The sequence below is a fragment of the Macaca nemestrina genome, chromosome 6 (genome assembly GCF_043159975.1).
Source record: "Macaca nemestrina isolate mMacNem1 chromosome 6, mMacNem.hap1, whole genome shotgun sequence".
In the NCBI taxonomy this organism is placed as follows: domain Eukaryota; kingdom Metazoa; phylum Chordata; class Mammalia; order Primates; family Cercopithecidae; genus Macaca; species Macaca nemestrina.
This window is the reverse complement of record NC_092130.1, coordinates 143,613,045-143,636,996: the sequence shown is the minus strand read 5'-3', so window position 1 is coordinate 143,636,996 and position 23,952 is coordinate 143,613,045. Positions and strand designations below refer to the sequence as shown.

The window sequence follows — 23,952 nt, the reverse complement described above, 5'->3', positions numbered from 1 at the left end:
GCGTGATCTTGGCTCACTGCAGGCTCCGCCTCCCAGGTTCACGCTGTTCTCCTGCCTCAGCCTCCCCAGTAGCTGGGACTACAGGTGCTCGCCACCACACCCGGCTAAATTTTTGTATTTTTAGTGGAGATGGGGTTTCATCGTGTTAGCCAGGATGGTCTCAATCTCCTGACCTCGTGATCCGTCCGCCTCAGCCTCCCAAAGTGCTGGGATTACAGGCGTGAGCCACCGCGCCCGGCCTGTATGCTGTGTTTTTAGGAAAGATAGTAGGTTTATGACTATATATCTTTGTTTTATTTACCCTATATTATCTCTTCCACATTATTTTTTGTGCCTGCTGCCTAATTTTTGTGACAACTGCTTCCATAAGGGCATCCTTGCTGCTTTGAGAGCGAACCGTCCCTGGACTTCATGGTTGCTGGGTAGTTTCACATGAAGCTGTTGCAGTCTTTCTGGGAGGTGCTTTCCTAATCATTCTGATCTTTTCCTAATAGAAATTTCTGGATAATTTCCAGTTTACAGTGGTACTTTCATTTATCCCGATTTTATATTTTTCTAGGTTATTTCTTTTGGCATTTGGAATAGGGAAGTCTATTGAAGTCCTTAGCTCTTTTTCCTTAGAAGTCTTCTATATTTCCTATTTCCAAATTCTTAAGGATTCCTTATTTATATTCTTTTTTTGCACCCTCTGAAGAATCAACCTTATATTGACAAAATATATTTTTGCATTTTTGGGTGACATTTACAAGTCCTTAATTTCTGAGTCTTGAGTATTTTGGTTAGCAATAGTTAAGACATGTGCTAGACATATACTAACTTGTAGTGCATTTGAAATAACATTGCATTTGGCTACCGAGATTTTATACCCCTCAAATAATCTTAGACCTTGGAAATAAAGGGGTAATAATAATAATTACTTGTTTCAGTTACTGTACTAGGTGTCTTTATGTATATTATTTTTAATCCTCACCCAATTTTATAAAAAGTTTTATTTCTCATGTTTTTTTTCAGTGGAGGAAACCAGGACTCAGCAAAGTTATATTAACTAGTATGTGAACTCTGTGGTTCAGGAGCATCTCTGTATAGTGCTGCCATCTAGTCTTGTCTCCTCATTTTCCATGAAATAAGGAGACTGAGGCCGGGCCCGGTGGCTCACGCCTGTAATCACAGCACTTTGGGAGGCTGAGGTGGGCGGAACACGAGGTCAGGAGTTTGAGATCAGCCTGACCAACATGGTGAAACCCTGTCTCTACTAAAAATACAAAAATTAGCTGGGTGTGGTGGTACGCGCCTATAATCCCAGCTACTTGGGAGGCTGAAGCAGGAGATTTGCTTGAACCCAGGAGGTGGAGGTTACAGTGAGCTGAGATTGTGCCACTGCACTCCAGCCTGGGCGACAGAGCGAGACTCTGTATCAAAAGAAAAAAAAAAAGAAAAAAGAAAAAAAAAGAGAGACTGAGTCTAGTGAAGCCAGTAGACTTGCTCTTGATCACACAGCTAGTTAGCAGCAGAATGAGGACTTGGATCCCTGAACTCCTGACTCACATTCCGGTGCACTTTTCACTACAGCAAGACACCTTGGCTCCTGAGCCCCAAGTGACAGCCCCAAACAGCTGTGTTTATCTGTCTTGCATGTCCCAGCTTGTTTTGCTAGCTGAGCAAAAACTACTTAAAAGGATCCTCAGTCTTCACCTTCCCACTCCCTTCCACTTACACTCATATACTCCCACTTGCCCCATGAATAACTTCACAGAAACAATTGTGCAATGTCACTAAGCCTTTCTCTGGTGTCAGAGTTACTCCCTAAGAGAACATTCACTTCCTCGTGACTCCGGTTTACTGGTCAAATTGACTTTCCTTCTCTTCTCTTTGATCGGAATCTTAGTTGTTTAGGCAGGAATTTGAGGAGCAGATGTTATGCCCCTTGAACAGGCCCTTTAATTCTCCTTAGTACTGTGTCTAATGACTCTTAATCCTGTCCTTTTAACTCTGTGTCTAGCAGATTTCAGAGTGAAGTGAGGCAGGAATGATGAGCTTGATGGTGAACATTTCATTTTAATGTTGGCAAAGTAGTCTACAGAGAGTACATGACAAACAATGAGACAGAGGGAAAATGTTAAAAGTGTTCCTATATAGCAGAAAACAATGTGAATATTAGTGTGGGATCACTGAAATTTTGGGTTTCCCACCAAATGTAGATAGAACAGTTTGGTTGATTAGTTGGCCAGAGATATGAAGCCTTTAACTCTTTCTACTTTCTCTTCTTAAACTTTTCTGTTTTTTTAGATTTTCATTTCCCTTTTAAAATAAAAATAAATCACCAGAAGAAACAAAGTGATCTCTTATTTTTCATGGTTACTGGAGAAAATTACACTTCCCCTAAATGGGAGTAGCATTAACAAGGATATATCCTGTGAACTGATTCATTCCATTCTTTCTTTAAAGACTTTGGTTAGCACTCTGAACTTTCTGATTATCAGATCTCATGTGTTTGCTAAGATATAAAATAACAAATTAGACATAATTCCCTATAGTTTTCTCAGTTTCTGATTAATTGCCTGAAATTCGATCTATCAGTCAGTGTTTGATTAGAATAGCGAAATCACATATAATTTGAACAAGGAAAGATTAATACAAAGAATTGCTAGCTATAACAAGGTTTTGGAGTAATGAGGATTGGCTAGTAAAAAGTAAAGAGAACTCTAAGGAATATAAGAATAACAGATAAAAGGAACATCAACCCTTGGGGTTGAGATACAACGTCCAAGGCCTCTGGGATTAAGATCCAGACCCTGTTTGAGGGGGCATGGCTGTGGCTCACTGAATGAAGAGAAGTTGCTGCGGTAGAAATCTGTCTCATCAGAGTCACTCTTCTATAATACTGCCTTGTGGAGGTACTGGTGGAAGATACTGGGTGCTGCTGACTGCTATGCACTTCAGGAGCCTGACAATGGAGCGAATTGCACAGGTGCTGGATCTGGACACTGGAGAAGCTGTGTTGCAGTACAGGAACCTGCAAAGAGGAACATACAAGACTCTTGGAAAGAAGAGGAAAATCTCTTCTTACAGTGTAAATCTAACATCGTGCCAACTAGCAAAGGAAAAATGTTTAAAGGGTCCGAGTTCATTTCTGCAGAGCAGACTGGAAAGGGTGAATTCGGAGCTGAGAGACAATAAGTGGACAACTGGCACATTTGCTCAAACTTGTAATTTTTTATCTTAGATAGACGAATTTAAACACAAGTCCATAGGTGTTTTCCTTACAAGCTTACGTTTAAATTTGGGATCCTGGTCAGAATTTTGCTAAGGACTTCATTCTTTCCCAGTATTTCAGGAAGGATACCATGGGGCCAGAGCCAGTTTTCTTTTTTGGAAGGTCCTGGGCTGTTGCCCCTTTTGCTTTTCTGGGCTCCTTTCTCATGGGCATCTGTTTTGAAAGCTTCATTTCCTCATCTGCTTTGACACTTTAATCTTGGGCATTGTAGTGAAATGCTTCATATTGTCACACATTCTAATCTCAGAGACCAGTCAAATCTTTTTGAATTTTCTTGGCCATTGGAATCAGTACTCTGGAATCAGTACATTAAGAATGGTTTTTAAAAAACTATCAGCTAGAATTTCAACATTTTAGAAGAAATGGTCAGTATACATTTGGAGAAGAGTTTCTAGCTAGTGGTAGCTGTGCAGAAAAGCAGTTTTATTGATAAGTATCTGATTTGGATTTAGGAACCAGCTAGGAGGAAAAATTCTATTGAGGTCTGGCCAGATAGGCATAAGTTTTATTTTTCCTTTATATTCTGTGTCCAAAAGACAAATTGTCATGAGTTAATTTTTTTTTCTGATGTATCCATTTTTTTCTCAGCTTTGGAATTAGAGGTGTAGAAAGTAAATGGGACTCAACAGCCTAAGATTTTGTTTAAAAAGATGTTCTTATTTATTTATTTATATTAAAAAAATTTCTAAACTTTTTTTTGGCAAGAAACTGTCAACATTTTCATTTTTGATAGACAAATTTTATATTTGGGGTTTTGATTATTAAGTTGTTTCTCTACCAGAATTCCTTATGGATTTTTCTAATAATCTCTAATGTGTTTAATTATTTGCTTTCGGTTTGTGTTTATTTTGGGATTTCTTTTTTAAGAGAATGGCACCTGTGACAGCATACTGTTAATATTACCCTTGTATTGTAGTTTACCATGCCATCTCTGAAGAATATTATAGACCATTTTGGAGCATGGTGAATAACAAATTTTTACCTCAGGAGTTCACTTGAATAGTCATTTTTATATTTGTGACTGCACATCACTTTTAGGGGCTGTACTTTCTTAGTACTGGTAGCATTATTATCCAGTGGACTGTTATAGCTTTCATTAGGTTTTCTTTTGTTTTTGTTCTTTAAAGAACATTTTACTTAACTTAGTATTTCATTTTGCATCTACATTATGAGGCAGTAAGAGTCTTCTGTTTTTCTAAAGTTGAGACTGCTTTATATTTATTTCATGTTATCTACAGCTGCAGTGTTCAATACATTAGCCGCTAGCCACATGTGGTTATTTAAATAAGATAAAATAAAATAAAAAATTAGCCGGGTGTGGTGGCTCACTCCTGTCATCCCAGCACTTTGGGAGGCTGAAGTGGGTGGATCACGAGATCAGGAGATCGAGACCATCCTGGCTAAGTCGGTGAAACCTCATCTCTACTAAAAATACAAAAAATTAGCTGGGCGTGGTGGCAGGCATCTATAGTCCCAGCTACTCAGGAGGCTAAGGCAGGGGAATGGTGTGAACCTGGGAGACAGAGCTTGCAGTGAACCAAGATCACGCCACTGCACTCCAGCCTGGGCGACAGAGTGAGACTCCATCTCAAAAAAAAAAAAAAAAAAAAAAAATTCTTTAGTTGCACTAGCTGTATTTCAAATACTTGATGGATACATGTGGCTAGTGGCTACCATAATGGATAGCACAGATATGAAACATTTCCTTGTCATAGAAAGTTCTGTCGGATAGTGCTGGTCTGTAGCATATAAGATGGTATCTTAGTCTGCTTCAGCTGCTAAAACAGAATACCATAAATTGGGTAGCTTAAACAGTAGATTTGACCAGGCGTGGTGGCTTATGCCTGTATTCCTAGCACTTTGAGAGGCTGAGGCAGGTGGATCACTTGAGCTCAGGAGTTTGAGACCAGCCTGGGCAACATGGCAAAACTTTGTCTCTATAAAAATTAGCCAGGCATGGTGGTGCACGTCTGTAGTCCCAGCTACTTGGGAGGCTGAGGTGGGAGAATTGTTTGAATTCGGGAGGCAGAAGTTGCAGTGAGCCATGATTGCACCACTGCACTCCAGCCTGGATGACACAGTGAGACTCTGTCTGAAAGAAACAAAACAAAACAGAAAACAATAGATATTTCTCACAGTTCTGGAGTCTGGAAGTGCAAGATCAAAGTGCTGGCAAATTATGTTTCTTAAAGAGGGCCTGCTTCCTAGATTGGAAATGGCTATCTTCTCTCAGTATCCTCACATGGTAGGGAGAAAAGCAGCTCTAGTTTCTCTTCTTATAAAGGAACTAATGCTACCATAGGGGCTCTGTTCTCATGATCTCATCTATACCTAATTCTCTCCTAAGGGCCACGCCTCCCAATATCCTCACTTTGGGGGTTAGGGCTTTATCATATGAATTTTTTTTTTTTTTTTTTTGAGACAGTGTCTCACTCTGTCGCCCAGGCTAGAGTACAGTAGCACAATCTCAGCTCACTGCAAGCTCCGCCTCCTGGGTTCATGCCATTCTCCTGCCTCAGCCTCCTGAGTAGCTGGGACTACAGATGCCCACCACCACACCCGGCTAATTTTTTGTATTTTTAGTAGAGACAGGGTTTTACCATGTCAGCCAGGATGGCCTCGATCTCCTGACCTCATGATCCACCTGCCTCAGCCTCCCAAAGTGCTGGGATTACAGGCATGAGCCACCGCGCCCAGCCTATCATATGAATTTTGAGGGAACACAAACATGCAGTCTGTAGCAGATGGTAATAGGCTCATATGTTGCACTTGTTGATGTAAATGTGATAGCTTGCTTTCTCTCCAAGGACAGATTTTTAAATATTTAAATACTAATAATTTTTCAGGTTCTGTGAGAATTTTATAATTTATAGTTTCCAAACTTAAAATAATCTATAATCTATTTTGTCCTAACAATTACAAACATATTTTTTATTTCAGATTGTATATATTCCTACCACATAGAGATAATTACTGCTTTAAAAAGTTTTATTTTTTAATTTTATTTCACATATTGACATTAAATTTTTATTGACACATAATAATTGTACATATATATGGGGTACAGTATGATATTTCAATACATGCACTCAATGTGTAATGATCAAATCGGTAATTTGCGTAATTATTTCTTTGTAGGGAGAAAATTCACAATTGGTACTCTTCTGGATGTTTTCAAATATATAATACATTATTGTTAACTATACTCATCCTACTATGCAATAGGACACCAGAACTTATTCCTGGGTTCTACATCTGTTTATTAAACCAACTAAGGATTGGAAATATTGGAAAAAAAATTGCATCTGTACTGAACATGTACAGACTTTTTTCTTGTCATTATTCCTTACACGATATAGTACAGTAACTATTTGCATGACATTTACTTTAGGTATTATGAGTGATCTAGAGTTGATATGAAGTATATGGGAGGATGTGCAAAGGTGATGTGCAAATACTATGTCATTTTATATCAGGGACTTGAGTGTTCTTTGTTATCCTCAGGAGATCCTGGAACTAGTCCCCCATGGATACTGAGGGATGACTGTATAGTCCTATCCTCACGGAACTTTCATTCTAATGAGGGAAGACTGACTATAAACAAAATATATATAATAGATAGTGGTAAGTGCTGTGGAGAAGTAACAAATGGGGCAGAGTGAGTTATACAGCTCCATTCTTAGAAACCTTGGAGTAGTTTTCTTAGTTTATACTTGTGATGGGTTTCCTTTTGTCTCCTTTATTACATGGGACTCTGACATGTGCCCATAGCTAGCGTGGCAGTAGGATCTACCCGAAAAGCATCCTGTTGATACAGGACCACAGCATCCTGTTGTTCTCGAGCCTATAAAGAAAGCTAATGGTCTTGCTTCTCTTAACTGTGGCCTCCTACACTGTTTTTTGGATGATTGGCGACGTCTTAGATACTCTATTTCTTTGGAACTTTGAATGTACAACACTTTACTAGCAAATTAGCAATGGAAGCAGAGCAAAAATGTACAGAGAAAACAGAATGCGTAACTCTGATGGAATTGAAGCCATGAGGCAGCAGAATGCTTAAATAGGCAGAGTGGGAGAATTAGAGGGAATTTAATTGGGAGTAACAGAAGTAATAGTTAACAGAGACAGAATACTTGAGTCATATAATTGCAAAGCAGAGTTGGGAGCAACAGATGCTAAAGAGTAGTTGCTGTAGTTCCTCTTTGGGTTGTAGGAGCAGTTGTCATATTACTATATAGCTACTGAATGAAGAAGAGTTCTTAGTGAGGCCTGAATGAACAGCCCTTCTTAGTACTCTGTGTGACCCCATTTGACCTTTTAAGAAATCTCTAAGTAAATAAATAGTCCCTAAGGTAAATTAAGTTTTTCTCTGCTATTTTTTTGCTTGAGAGAGCTATAATTGTAAGAGACTTCTATTTCTGAACATTTTGGTGCTTGCCAATATTTGGTAATATTTATGTTTCCTGTATTTGTAATGAACGTTCTTCTTCCTGTACATTTTTTGTTAAATTACTGTTTAATGCATAGAAGTTCACTTTTTGTTGTATAAAATTGCCGCAGATTAATGTATACGCATTGGCAATGGGTAAATAGAATTTTTTACATTATTAAAAACTGAAGGATGCCCATGTAAGCAAAAAAAAAAAAAAAAAAAAACCAAAAAAAACCCCTAACCCCTCAAACAATTTAAACCACAAAACATTTTACATGTACTTACTAGTTTATTCTGAGAATTTTCCAGCCTTCAGGAATTAAATTATACTGTAAAGTACAGTAGTGTACCCATTTGATATCCTTACTGGTGAATTAAGGGCCTTAATATAAAATTGCTTCAGATGTCTCTAATTTTTATAATGTTTAAATTAAAATATAATATTTAGAAAATTATGATACTACTAAGGCTATAGCTTGAGGACTAATCATAAAATGAATACATCCCTGTAATTGCTACCCAAATAGAAGAAGTAGAGTGTTACCAGTGTCAGAAACCTGTTTACCAGATACTACCCACAACCTTGTCATCTTGACTACTTGCACCATAGATTACTTTTGCCTATATTTAAATATTACTTAAATGGGTGAATACAGCATATTTTTTTTTGTCTGGCTTCTTTCACTTGATTATATTTGTAAAATATATCCATACTGTTTATAGCAAAAATTTGTACATTTCAATTGCTATACAGTGTGCTACTGTATGAATATACATCTACTTAGCTATTTTCTGCCTATGGACATTTGACTTATTTCCAGTTTGGGGTGATTATGAGTAGTTTTTCTGTGAACATTCTTGTAGATGTCATTTGGAACATATATTTGCTTTTCTGTTGGGTATATACTTGGTAGTGGAATTGCAAGGTCATTGATTATGCATACATTCTGCTTTAGCAAGTATTTTTTTGTTTGTTTGTTTTTTTTTTGAGACTGAGTCTCACTCTGTTTCCCAGGCTGGAGTGCAGTGGCACGATCTCAGCTCACTGCAACCTCTGTCTCCTGGGTTCAGTTCTTCTGCCTCAGCCTTCTGAGTAGCTGGGACTACAGGCATGAGCCACCATGCATGGCTAATTTTTGTGTTTTTAGGTTTTAGGGTTTTGCCATGTGGGCCAGGCTGGCCTCAAACTCATGAACTCAAGTGATTCACCTGCTTCTTCTTCCCAAAGTGGTGGAATTACAGGTGTGAGCCACGGCACCCGCCCATTAGCAGGTGTTTCTAATAGATTTTGAAAATGATTGTACCAATCTACCCTCCTACCCATAGTCCACAGAAGTTACCTTACATCTTTGCCAACACTTTGTGTTGTCAGCCTTTTAAATTTTAGTCATTTTGGTGGATATATAGTAGTATTTCATTGTAGCTTTATTTTGAATTTTTTCTGATGCATGATGAGATTAGATAACTTCTTATAACATTATTCTCAAATGGATAAATCTTTTGGTCATTTTTCTGGTGGTTGCCTTTTTTTTTTTTTTAATACCATTTAATAGATTTTAAAAATATGGTGGATCTGGGGACTTTCATTGGTTAAATAGGAGGCACATATTCACTCACAATTTTTGGCTTTTTTTTTCACTGTTTGTGATGTCTTTTGATGAATCGAAGTTCCTAATTTTGATGAAGGTAACATTTGCGTTCTTTTTTTTTATGGTTAGAATTTTTTTGTTTTCTGTTTAAGAAGATTTTTCTTTAACCCCGTGTTGTCAATTTTATCTTCCAGAAGTTTAGATATATTACTTTTAAAAGTTAATAATTAATGCCTACAGTGTACCTGGAATTGATTTTTATGTGTGTTGTAAAATAAGGACAAAGATTTGTTATTTACAATGTCAAATTGACTCAGCATCATTCATTGAAAAGACTTCTATCACTTTTGTCATAAATCAAGTGGCCTTTTTCTTGTCATATTGCACTGTCAAGGATCTCTATTATATGTTGAATAGAAGTGTTGAAAATAGGTTTTCTTATCTTGCTCCTGATGTCAGAGGAAATGTTTTTAACATGTCAACATTAAGGAAGATATTTGTTACAGTTTTTTTAAAATGATACTCTTTATCAAATTAAAAACTTTCCCTTTACTTCCTAATTTGCCAGGAGGTTTTAAGAAATTATTAGTGAATATCCCAAGTTTAAATACAAATTTTATTGAAGTACAATTTATATGCAAGATCTTGCCATTCTTGTTTTTGTGTTTTTGTTTTTTTGTTTTTGAGGCAGAGTCTCGCCCAGGCTGGAGTGTAGTGGCCGGATCTCAGCTCACTGCAAGCTCCGCCTCCCGGGTTTACCGCCATTCTCCTGCCTCAGCCTCCCGAGTAGCTGGGACTACAGGTGCCCGCCACCTCGCCCGGCTAGTTTTTTGTATTTTTTAGTAGAGACGGGATTTCACCGGGTTAGCCAGGATGGTCTCGATCTCTTCACCTCGTGATTCGCCCGTCTCGGCCTCCCAAAGTGCTGGGATTACAGGCTTGAGCCACCGCGCCCGGCCGATTTTGCCATTCTTCAGGGCTTGACTTGAATGCTTTGATATTTGCATACACTTGCTTAAGTATCACTGAAAACAAATATACCCATCTCCTCAGAAAGTTCTCTTGATTCCTTTTCGTTCCATGTCCCTCCTTCCCGTAGAGGCAAGTACTTTAAAATTTTTATTGCCATAATATTTTCCTATTTTTTGACTTTATGTAGTTGGGATTATATCATCTATAGTGTGTATCTTTTTTGTTTTACTCAATAAAATGTTTATGATGTTTACCCATGTATTTCATTGCATGAATATACCAAATGTACAAATTATATATACAACGTGTAAAGTGTACAATTGATTGATTGAGACAGAGTCTCACTCTGTTGCCCAGTCTGGAGTGCAGTGGCACGATCTTGGCTCACTGCAACCTCCGCCTCCCGGATTCAAGAAGTTCTCTTGCCTCAGCCTCCATAGTAGCTGGGATTACAGACACTCCTCTCCATGCCTGGTTAATTTTTTTGTACTTTCAGTAGAGACAGGGTTTTGCCACTTTGGCCAGGTTAATCTCAAACTCCTGGCCTCAAGTGATCCGCCCGTATCCAAAGGACTGGGATTACAGGCGTCAGCCATTGTGTCTGGCCAAGTGTACAATTTAGATTATTGTTTTCAGCTTTTGGGCATAATGAATAAGGCTGCTTTGAACATTTTCGTATGAGCCTTTTTGTGTGCTATGAACCTACCTAGGAATAGAACTACTGAGTCATAGGATAGGTACGTGTTTACCTTTATATGAAACTGCCAAACAGTTCTCCAACCTATTTTTTTATCTTACACTTTACCAGTTGTGTATGAGAATTCTAATTGCTCCACATTCTTGACAATATTTGATACTGTCAGTATCTTTGATTTAACCATTTTAGTGGGTGAGTATAACATGATACCTTGTGTTTTTTTGTTTTTGCATTTCACAAATAATTAATGATGTGAAGCACCTTTTAATGTTTTTGTAGAGCACTTGAATATATTTTGTGAAGTATCTATGTTTTTATACTTTTAGTGGGTCGTTGGTCTTTTTATTCTTTTTTTTTTTTTTTTGTAATTAATGTATTTTAGGAGATACCCATACACACACAGCAATAATCTTTTGCATTACAAATATTTTCTCCTACTCTCTAACTTGGTCTATTCATATCCTTTTTTTCTTTTCTTTTTCTTTTTTTTTTTTTTGGAGACTGAGTTTCCCTTTTGTTCCCCAAGCTGGAGTGCAATGGCATGATCTCGGCTCACTGTACCTTCCGCCTCCTGGGTTCAAGCGATTCTCCTGCCTCAGCCTCCCAAGTAGCTGGGGTTACAGGTGTGTGCCATCACGCCCAGCTGATTTTCTGTATTTTTAGTAGAAACAGGGTTTCACTATGTTAGCTAGGCTGGTCTCGAGCTCCTGACCTCAGGTGATCTGCCCGCCTCTGCCTCCCAAAGTGCTGGGATTATAGGCGTGAGCCACCGCGCCTGGCCTTATATTCTTATTGTTGTCTTTTGATATGTTTTATCAGATGCCTGAATTACTTTTCCTCCTTTATGCTGGATTTTTAGAAAGTCACATGAATTGACTTGAATATTAAATCTGTCTTGCTTTCCTGGAATACATTTTACATGATTGTGATATCTTTTCCTTTTATATATATTGCTGGATTCCATTTGCTAATATTTTGTTTGGAGTATTTTGTATCTGTGTTCATGAGAGATAGATATAGTTTGTTGTTTCTAGCTTTTGGAAACATATGTTTAGATCATTGATTAAAACAGTTTTTTGTAATATATGTACTCAACTCCGTATATTTTCTATTAAATAGCTTTAGGTACATGTCACAAGTTCTAATTCATTGTGTTTTCATTATCATTCAGTTAACATTTTCTAATTTCTATTGTGTTTTTTTTCCTTTGATCTGAGGATTACTTGTAGGTATCTTGCTTTATTTTCAAACATTCAGCGGTTTTCAGATTATTTTTGAAAATTTATTTGTAACGATTCCACTAGGATTAGAGAACATATTCTATATGATTTTAGGTTTTTGACATTTATTGAGACTTGATTTACAGATTTGCATATGTCAGTTTTTTAAACATTATTTGTATACTTGAATGCATTTTTTGTTGTGCATCCAACATAGGTAAATTAAGTTTATTGTGTTGTTCTAATCTTCTCTATCCTTATTGATCTTTAAAAATTGGCTGGTAGTATCAGTTACTGGAAAAGAGATGTTAAAATCTCCCAGTGTGATTGTAGATTTGCCTGTTTCTCCTTTTAGTTTTGTAATTTTTTGCTTTATGTATTTGGAGGAATGTCACTAGGCACGAGCACACTTAGAATTATTGTATCTGGTAGATTTCCCCATTTGTTATTATGAATTTAAAAAAAAAATCTTCAACTTTTATTTTAAGTTCTGCGGCTACATGTGCTGGATGTGCAGGTTTGTTATGTAGGTAAATGTGTGCCATAGTGGTTTGCTGCACCGATTATCCCATCACCTAGGTATTAAGCCCAGCATCCATTAACTATTCTTCCTGATGCTCTCCCCCTGCCACCCAGGCCTCAGTGTGTGTTGTTCCCCTACATGTGTTGTTCCCCCACATGTCCGTGTGTTCCCATCATTCAGCTCCCACTTATAAGTGAGAACATGCAGCGTTTGGTTTTCTATTTCTGCATTTGTTTGCTGAGGATAATGGTGAAAGTTCCTTTTTATCTCGAGTAATGTTCCTTCATTTTATTATTATTATTATTATTATTATTATTATTATTATTATTATTTTGAGATGGAGTCTCGCTCTGTCACCCAGGCTGGAGTGCAGTGGTGCAGTCTGGGCTCACTGCAAGCTCCGCCTCCCGGGTTCACACCATTCTCCTGCCTCAGCCTCCCGAGTAGCTGGGACTACAGGCATGCGCCACCATGCCCGGCTAATTTTTTTGTATTTTTAGTAGAGACAGGGTTTCACCATGTTAGCCAGGATGGTCTCGAGCTCCTGACCTCGTGATCCGCCCGCCTCGGCCTCCCAAAGTGCTGGGATTACAGACTTGAGCCACTGCGCTCGGCCTATTTTATTATTTTTTATTTTTAATTTTTGAGACAGAATCTTACTCTATTGCCCAGGCTGGAGTGCAGTGGCATGATCTCAGCTCATTGCAACCTCCACCTCCCAGATTCCAGTGATTCTCATGCCTAAGCCCTCTGAGTAGCTGGGATTACAAGTGTGCGCTACCACGCCTGGCTAATTTTTTGTATTTTTAGTAGAGACAGGGTTTCGCTGTATTGACCAGGCTGGCCTCAAGTGTCCCACCTGCCTTGGCCTCCCACAATGCTGGGATTACAGATGTGAGCCTTGGCCCCCATCCTCATTCCTTGATTTATTTTATTTTATTTTATTTTATTAGATGGAGTTTCACTCTTATTGCCCAGGCTGGAGTGCAGTGGCGTGATCTGGCTCACCACAACCTCCGCCCTCCCAGGTTCAAGGGATTCTCCTGCCTCAGCCTCCCGAGTAGCTGGGATTACAGGCATGCGCCACCACGCCCAGCTAGTTTTTTTTGCTTTTTTAGTGGAGATGGGGTTTCTCCATGTTTGTCAGGCTGGTCTCAAATTCCTGACCTCAGGTGATCCGCCTACCTCAGCCTCCCAAAGTGCTGGGATTACAATATGAGCTACCGGGCCCGGTCTGCATTAATTTTTAATATTATGTTTTCTCTTCTCTGTCAGTTTGTTAGTTTATTGTCTTTTACTATTCTTTTAGTCGTTAGCCTAAAGATTACAACTTAACAAAGTCTGTTAAAATTAGTACTTCCCAGTCAATACAAAGACTTTGGATTATTAACTACACGTAACTGCATTTACTCCCTCCTGCCGTTTTGCTGCTGTTCTCACATATAGTTGTCCCCTTGGTATAGGCAAGGATCCCTGTCTGTATTCAAATTTGTGCATACCCAAGTCCTGCAGTTGGTCCTGAGGAATCCACCTGTGGGAAAAGCCAGCCTTTTGTATATGCAAGTTTTGCATCCTGTGAATACTGTAGTGAATACTATATATGATGTTTTATTGTTTCTTTTTTCTTCGTCGTCTTTTTTTTTTTTTTTTCTGAGACGGAGTCTCGCTCTGTCAGCCAGGCTGACAGACACTCTGTCAGCAGTGGAGCAATCTTGACTCATTGCAACCTCTGCCTCCCAGGATCAAGCAATTCTCCTGCCTCAGCCTCCCAAGTAGCTGGGACTACAGGTGCATGCCAGCACACCTGGCTAATTTTTTGTATTTTTAGTAGAGACGGGGTTTCACCACATTAGTCAGGATTGTATTGATTTTGACCTCGTGATCCACCTACCTCGGCCTCCCAAACTGTGGCATGAGTCACTGTGCCCCGCCTTTTCTTCTTTTTTTTAGAGATTGGGTCTTGCTCTGTTACATAGGCTGGAGTGTAGTGATGCGATCATAGCTCATTGCATAACTGGGATTATGAGCACGAGCCACTGTTCCTGGCAGAATACTGTATTTTTGATCTGTATGTGGTTGAGAAAAATCAGTGTAGAAGTGGACCCGTGCAGTACAAACCTGTGTTGTTCAAGGGTCCTCTTTACTTTTACATATTGGTATATGCATTTTAAACCGTTCAGATGGTATTGTTATTTCATGCAGTCAGTATTCATAACTTATTTGTTCATTTACTTGTATATTCTCCCTTTTTGTTATTCTTCGTGCCATACTCTGTACTTTTATTGGGGATCATTTTCTTTCTATCTGGAGAATTCTGTGTAATATCTCTTTTAAAGCAAGTCAACTGTTGACAAATTCTGTTAGTTTTAGTTTTTCTGAAAACATCTTTATTTTGCCTTTAAGTGATTCTGTAATTCTAGCTACTCACTTATTTCTTGACCTCCTTATTTAAAATATTTATCCCTGTCCTCTTACCTTCCTAGCTTTATTTCCCCCACATACTTACTACCATTTTTTCATATAATATATTTTACTTGTTTATTAGCTTAGTATTGATTTTGTGAGGAAAGGCTCACCATAGTTGGCAGGTTGGATCTTCAGCAGCAACAACAGTTAGGTCAAGTTAAGAGTTGCTGTTGGGCTCATCTATAACTTCTGTTGATGCCACCATGACGATTTCATTTACAAGCCTATTAACAGTGGGGTGGATGATGTCAGCCAAACTGACCAAGTCACTTTGCATGGTTATTCATTGCCTTTTTTGAGGTTGATGCTTTCTGGGATTAACTTGTGACCCAAAAAGCTTCATACTTGTCCCCTTTCATATGTCTATCTACATGCATCTTCTCCTCATCTCCTTGTCTCAATCTCCTGTTCTTTTATAGGGTTTATCTCTCATTTTCTGGGAAGGTTGTATCTTACCAGTGTGTGCGCTCCTTCTTGCTTACCTGATTGAATTAATGTGATATTTAGACCATGGATCAACATGAATTTCTTTGGATTGTTCATATGCCTTGGGACTCTAAAGGCTGGAAAATTAATAATAGCCTTGATTCATGCATGTAAATGTATGCTGTTGTTAGTTGGATGTGACTGTCAGCTGCTCTTAGTCCTCCTTAATAGGGGCAGAAAAAATGCTTCATGAGATCAATGACTGCATACCGCTTATCTGACAGAGACCAATAACCCCGTCTTTATATGCTGCCAAAGGACTCTCTGGATTTCACATTATAGTCTTTAATTGGTGATTTATCACTCTCACCCTTTCATTGTTTTTCTCCGTTGCATTGACTGCTCCTAGCAACAGCTATCCAATTCCTAGTCCTTTTAATTACTTCTGTGTACTTCACAAATGCCTGAAATATTGCACCTGCCGTGGCTTCTCTTTCACCAACAAAAGTTTCAGCAATTGTGGTTGCCCTGCTGTGGCATGTTAGGGACTATGTGCCACCAGTAATGGGTTTCTCATTGCTAGCCGGTTTTTGATTGATACAGCATCAAATTCTCATTGGGAGTCAAAACTTCATAGGACCACTTTTGGTATCAACTCTCCCAGATCAGGTTTCCCAAAAACACACTTTGAAATGTCTGTGTTTGCATGACAGAAGTTTATATTGGGGAGTGTTTCTGGGGTCAGTCCCCATGAGAGAGGGTACAAGGGAAACAGCATTGGGAAGATGGGGAAATTGAATTGCCATGTAGTTGCCATAGCAGCAACAACTGTTCCACAGGGAGATCTGAAGGTAGAATAACCCCTCTGAGATATTCCAGGAATAGACTGTTCTACTGTATATTGGTCAGTCATTGAATGTGGGCTGTTTTGGGGTGGTATAATAGTGTAACCTTTGGTAAGGGAATTGCAACTCAGGGAAATTCCTGAGGGTTCAGCTATTAGCCATCAGTAGGCAAAATCCCAGAAGCTAGGAGAATGAGCACTTCACTTCTGAAGGGGGAGTTCTGGGTAGCACACCACTGTTTTCACTACAGCCACAATGGCAACATGAGTTTTAGTGGAGTGGTGAGGGTGGAAAGATATTGTAGTGCTAGAGAATTAAAGGAGGGGATGAGGAGGCTTGAAAACTTGTTCAAACAGCTTAGCTGTGAAGGGGAGGAAAGAGAGAAGATAGTCGGTAGAAGTTCCTGAGGAGACTGGGAGAGATGAGATCCAGGATATAAGTATGATTTGCCATGGGCTGGAAGAGGTTCATTTCTACCATTGTAATGAAAGAGGAGGAGGAAGAAAGTTCAAGTAAAGATAAGTTTATAAGGATAATGAGAGGAAGTTGAGGCAGTTCTTGTTTCTTCTGAGAAAAAGCCAGAAGATTCAACAGCTGAAAGAGGGAGAGTTGGTTGGGTTGGAGATACAAGGTAATTAGAGAGATTTTTAATAGATTGCAGTGGAGAGTGGGAAGAGAGAACTACCAGAATAGCCAGTGGTTGGTTGGTTGGTTGTGTTTTTTTTTTGTGTGTGTGTGTGTGTGACAGAGTTTTGCTCTTGTTGCCCAGGCTGGAGTGCAGTGATGCAATCTCAGCTCACTGCAACTTCTGCCTCCCAGGTTTAAGCAATTCTCGTGGCTTTACCTCCCAAGTAGCTGGGATTACAGGCACCTGCTACCATGCCCAGCTAATTTTTTGTATTTTTGTTAGAGACAGGGTTTCACCATGTTGGGCAGGCTGGTTTTGAACTCCTGACCTCAGGTGATCCATCTGCCTCAGCCTCCCAAAGTGTTGGGATTATAGGTGTGAGCCACCTCGCTCGGCTGCCAGTGGGTATTTAGAATGCATTTGAGGTTGATGTTCCTGATTTTGTGAAATTATCAATTTGTGCATTTGTGTAACGTTTTTTTTCTGGCAATACTTACTGTAGTAAAATTATAAACATTGTGCTCAGTATCTTACCAATTTTCCTTTTCTTTTTGTGCAGCCACCAGATCAAGTCATTACAGTATAGTAACACAGGAGACATGATTCTTGTTGTATCTGGAAGCTCTCAGGCCAAGGTGATTGACAGAGATGGTTTTGAGGTAATGGAATGTATAAAAGGAGACCAGTATATTGTGGACATGGCCAACACCAAGGTAAGCATTAAACAGAATATTTTAATGAATTAAATTAATTCAGCACACATTTATTAACAACTATTTGAGTTATCATGTAATAATTCACCCCAAAAGTTAGTGTCATAAAACAATAGCAATTTATTTGTTCTCACATTGTGTGGATTGGCTGGGAAGTTCTGCTTCATACAGTATCAGCTGGAGCACTAGGATGGCTATAAGATACAAAATGGGCCCAGATGGTTTGCAGTTGATGTCCTGCTCCATGGCATCTCTCTCTGTCTTTGCCTCTTCCTTACTTCTACCCCACCCCTTCCCTTCTTGCTGGCTCTCCCTTTCTCTCTCTCTCTCTTTTTCTCTTGCCACATGTCTAGTTTGGGTCTTTTTACAGTGTCTTAGTAGGTGTATTATTCTGTTCTCATGCTGCTAATAATGACCTGTTTGATACTGGATAATTTATAAAGGAAAGAGGTTAATTGACTAACAGTTCTACATGGCTGGAGAGGCCTCACGATCATGGAGGAAGGCGAGGAGGTGCAAAGTCGTATCTTAAATGGTGGCAGGCAGGAGAGAGCATTTGCAGGGGAACTCCCATTTATAAAACTATCAGATCTCATGAGACTTATTCACTACCATGAGAATAGCGTGGGAGAAACTGCCTCCATGATTCAATTATCTCCACCTGGCCCCGCCCTTGACACATGGGAATTATTACAATTCAAGATGAGATTTGGGTGGGAACACAACCAAACCATATCATTCTGCCCTGGACCCTCCCAAATCTCATGTCCTCACATTTCAAAACCAATCATGCCTTCCCCAAAGTCCCCCAAACTCTTCTTTCAGCATTAACTCAAAAGTCCATAGTCCAAAGTCTCATCTGAGACAAGGCAAGTCCCTCCCACCTATGAGCCTGTAAAATCAAAAGCAAGTTAGTTACTTTCTAGATACACAGGAATACAAGCATTGGGTAAATACACCCATTCCAAATGGGTGAAAGTAGCCAAAGCAAAAGGGCTGCAGGCCCCATGCAAGTCCAAAATCCAGCAGGCAAATCTTAAAGCTCCAAAATGACCTCCTTTGACTCTATGTGTCACATCTGGGTGATGCAAGAAGTGGGTTCCCATGGTCTAGGGCAGCCCAGCCCCTGTGGCTTTGCAGGGTACAGCCCCCTTTCTGACTGCATCGAGTGTCTGCAGCTTTTCCAGGCACACAGTGCAAGCTGTCAGTGGATCTATCATTCTGGGGTCTGGAGGATGGCGGCCCTTGTCTCAGAGCTCTACTTGGCAGTACCCCAGTGGGGACTCTGTGTGAGGGCTCCAACCCCATATTTCCCTTTGACACCGTCTTACCAGAGGTTCTCCGTGAGGGCCCCGCCCCTGCAGCAAACTTCTACCTGGATTTCCAGACGTCTCCATACATCTTCTGAAATCTAGGCAGAGGTTCCCGAACCTTAATTCTTGACTTCTGTGCATCTTCAGGCTCTACACCACCCGGAACCTGCCAAGTCTTGAGACTTGTACCCTCTGAAGCCATGGCCTGAGGTGTACAAGGGCCCCTTTTACCTGTGGCAGGAGCAGCTGGGATGCAGGGCACCAAGTTCTTAGGCTGTACACAGCAGGGGATCCTGGACCCACAAAACCATTTTTTCCTTCTAGGCCTCCAGGCCTGTGATGGGAGGGTCTGCTGTGAAGATCTCTAACATGCCCTGGAGACGTTTGCCCCATTGTCTTGGTGATTAACATTTGGCTCCTCATTACTTAGGCAAATTTCTACAACCCAATCTCCTCAGAAAATGGGTTTTTCTTTTCTGTTGCATCATCAGGCTACAAATTTTCTGAACTATTCTGTGCTTCTTCTTGAATGCTTTGCAGTTTAGAAATTTCTTCTGCCAGATACCTTAAATCATCTCTCTCAAGTTCAAAGTTCCACAGATCTCTAGGGAACTCTAGAAAAAAATTCTGATTTTCACTCTTTTCCCCCATCTTGTGCCCTTTTCTAATACAGGGGCACAATGCCTCCAGTGTCTTTGCATAGTGAGAGTGACTTTACTCCATTTCCCAACAAATTCCTCATCTCCATCTGAGACCACCTCAGCCTGGACCTCCTTGTCTGTATCACTATTAACATTTTGGTCAAAGCCATTCAACAATTCTCTAGGAAGTTCCAAACTTTCCCACATTTTCCTGTCCTCTTCTGAGCCTTCCAAACTGTTCCAGCCTCTCCTTGTTACCCAGTTGCAAAGTTGCTTCCACATTTAGGGTATCTTTACAGCAGCACCCCACTCTACTGGTACCAATTTATTGTATTAGTCTGTTCTCACACTGCAGATAAAGACATATCTGAGACTGGGTAATTTATAAAGGAAAGAGGTTGAATTGACTCACAGTTCTGCATGGCTGGGGAGGCCTCACAATTATGGTGGAAGGCGAGGAGGTCCAAAATCATGTCTCACATAGCAGCAGGCAAGAGAGAGCACATGCAGGGGAACTCCCATTTATAAAACCATCAGATCTCATGAGACTTATTCACTACCACGAGAACAGTATGGGGGGAACCATCCCCATGATTCATTTATCTGCACCTGGCCCTGCCCTTGACACATGGGAATTATTGCAATGCAAGGTGAGATTTGGGTGGGGACACATCCAAACCGTATCAGTAGGTTTTGACTTCTTACTTGATTGCTAGGTTGCATGGAGGACAAACATGAATATTAATTAAGTAGCTTAATATCTGGCTTCAAATCTTAGGATCAGAGGGCCAGCTCAAATTTGCAGGGAGGGGAGGTAGGTCCCGCCATTTTATGGGTGAATGGCAAAATCAAACAGAAATTATATAGGATGGGAAATACTGATTCAGGCATCTTTGGACATTCTCTTCAGTTAATTTTTGTGCTAGGCTTTAGGTCAAGAAGGGGAGAGACAGCTGACATGCTGTGGTACACATCTGTAGTTCCAGCTCCTTGGAAAGCTGAGGCAGGAGGATTGCTTGATCCCAGGAGTTTGAGGTTGTAGTGTGCGATGATCGTGCTTGTGAATAGCCACTAGCCACTGAACTCCAGCTTGGGCAACACTGAGACACCCTGTGTCTTAATTTCAGAAAAAAAAAAGGAAAGAAAGTGATCTCAGTTTTTAATGTAAATATTTTTAATGGGATAATGATATTTTAAAATAATCTATATTATATATCATTTAACTATAGGTCAATAATTTTATAAAACTTAAGGTACGAAAAACATTTATTTTTGCTAACATTTCTGTGAGTTGACTGTTCTTGGCTTGGTGAGGCTCCAGGCTACAGATAGAGTCTAGGTATGTTTTCTGTGTGTTTGTTCCCCCTTGGATCAGTGGACTACATGAGGATGTGTTTTTGTCACAGTGATAGAATCACAAGGAAACTCCAGTTCAGGAAGTACATTTTAAGCCATTGCTTATATCATGTCCACTAACATTCAGTCAGCCAAAACACATACCTTGTCCATGGCTAACATTGATAGTATAGATAAATATACCTGATCTCTAGCAGGAGGAACTGCATTGTCTTGGGGAAAGGTTGTAGATATAGGGAGGGGTGATGGTTTGGGAACAATAATGTAGTCTGTCACAAACATATTAAAGTGTAACTGGATATGGTTGATGCAGAATTTTGAGCCTTTAATTCTGATTTTTATTCTTTTCCCCCTATCTAGTGCCCTTTTCTAATACAGTAATTCTCATGATTTTTGTCTGAATTGAAATCTTCTGTGAGATTAGATTGTCTATGAAAATACAGTCGATCCTCTTTGTTTGCAGCTTTTGTATTTGTGAACTGACCTACTATTTTTTGTAATCCCCAAATCAGTACTCATAGCACTTTCATAGTCATGTGCTTGCACAGAGTGATAAAGAATTTGAGTTTGAACAGGGTGATATTCTGCCTTCTTTTTTAGCTCTCATACAATAGCCAGGTATCCTTTTTGTTGTCTATTTAATGCCATGCTTTTCCTATTTTTGTACAGTTTGTTGGTTGTTTTGCCATTTAAATTAGCCCTCAAGCATAGTGCTGAAGTGCTGCTTAGCATTCGTAAGTCCGAGAAGTCTGTGATGTGCCTTACAGAGAAAATACATGCATTAAATAAACTTCATTCAGGCGTGAATGCTGTAGTGCCATTGGGTGTGAGTTCAATGTGAATCAACAATATGTATTATTTATTTATTTATTTAATTTTTTTTTTTTTTTTGAGATAAGAGTCTCACTCTGTTGCTCAGGCTGGAGTGCAGTGGTGTAGTCTTGGCTCACTGCAACCTCTGCCTCCTGGGTTCAAACGATTCTCCTGCCTTAGCCTCCTGAGTAGCTAAGACTACAGGCATGTGCCACCATGACTGGCTAATTTTTTTTCTTTTTTTTTTGTATTTTTAGTAGAGACGGGGTTTCACCATGTTGGCCAGGCTGGTCTCAAACTCCTGACCTCAAATGATCCACCTGCCGTGGCTTCCCAAAGTACTGGGATTACAGGCGTTAGCCACTGTGCCTAGCCAACAATATATATTAAATAAGCACACATACAACAAAATTAGGTGTTGGTAAGTTTACAAAAATGTGACCAGTGGCTTGCTGAAACCTAACTTTTTATTTACTAGTTCAGTGTTCATGGAACTTTATAGACCGTAACTACACTGAATAATGAGAATCTGCTGGAATCTTTTTAGGTGCTGTAGATGAACCATTGGATCAAATTATTGTAGTATGTTTCAGACTGCTCTATGTTGAACCCTAGTGAAGTGCCTCTCAAACCCTAATAAGGATCACAATCTCATGTCCTTTCTTTTGTTATTGAATGCCCAGTATGTGTTAGCGATTCAAACAAAGTTCAAATATAATTTTTTTTTTTTTTTTTGAGACAGAGTCCAGCTCTGTCACCCAAGCTGGAGAGTGCAGTGGCATGATCTTGGCTCACTGCAACCTCCGCCTCCCGGGTTCAAGCGATTCTCCTGTCTCAGCATCCTGAGTAGCTGGGATTACAGGTGCCCGCCACCACGCTCAGCTAATTTTTGTGTTTTTAATAGAGACGGGGTTTTGCCAGGTTGTCCAGGCTGGTCTCGAATTCCTGACCTCATGTGATCTACCTGTGTTGGCCTCCTAAAGTGCCGGGGTTACAGGCGTGAGCCACCATGCCCGGCCTTGACTTTTTAATAATAACCATTCTGACTGGTGTGAGATGGTATGCCATTGTGGTTTTGATTTGCATTTCTCTAATGATCAGTGATATTGAGCTTTTTTTCATATGCTTGTTGGCTGCATGTATGTCTTCTTTTTAAGTGTCTCTTTATGTTCTTTGCCCACTTTCTAATGAGATTTTTTTTTTCTTGCAAATTTGTTTAAGTTCCTTATCGGTGTTGGACATTAGATCTTTGTCACATTCATTGTTTATAAAAATTTTCTCCCATTCTCTACGTTGTCTGTTAAAGTGTCTTTTGCTGTGCAGAAGCTTCAAGAAGAAAGGAATCCGACTGGTTCTGTATCTGTCTCTTTTGGCATTCTTAGACTTATGTAGTCATCCATATAGAAAGATGACTACAAAAGTAGGACAAGAATAGCAGAAATCTACATAAAAATGTAGGAAATTAAAATTAATTACCAGCATACAAAAAACTGCTATAACTCACCCCTCCTTGCCAAATATTCTCTCTTTTGACTTTGAAATCATGGCTTATATGTACTTTCTCCATTTCTCAGATGTAAATATAATTAATTGACTGTTTATTTGTCTAGGAAGTGTTACTGATATCTTAATTGTAGTCATTGGCTTGAATGATGGGTTTTGGTAATTCAACTACTATTACTTGAAAGTAGTACATTTCATAGGATACTGTTATAAAATCTTTTTAACCTCTTTTCTGATTCCAGGAGTAATTAGTAATCGTGGTTTACTGGAAAATTCAGTAAATAGGGTGTTAAAGGAAGCAATTTATTAATACTATATCTAATCTATTATGATAAAATATATTTCATATATAAACAGGCCCTCCTAATTATATTGTTAAATTGTTATATTATTAAATTTGTATCTGTATTCTTTATATCATTTTATATGTTTATGTGTGTATATATGAAATATATATATATATATATTTTTTTTTTTTTTTGAGAAAGTATCTAGTTCTGTCACCAGGCTGGAGTGCAGTGGCGTAATCTCGGCTCACTGC

At 39.4% G+C, this 23,952-nt stretch overlaps 1 protein-coding gene across 6 annotated transcripts in view; it reads left to right on the top strand.

The window, feature by feature from the left end:
- The window catches only part of LOC105473089 (WD repeat domain 70), a 388,018-nt gene that overhangs the window by 91,776 nt on the left and 272,290 nt on the right, over positions 1 to 23,952 (top strand). For all 6 annotated transcript variants that reach the window (XM_011726713.2, XM_011726718.3, XM_011726712.3 and 3 more), the window contains one exon: positions 17,632 to 17,785. In XM_011726713.2, coding sequence (XP_011725015.1) covers positions 17,632 to 17,785 — 154 coding nt within the window. The remainder of the gene's footprint in view (positions 1 to 17,631; positions 17,786 to 23,952) is intronic.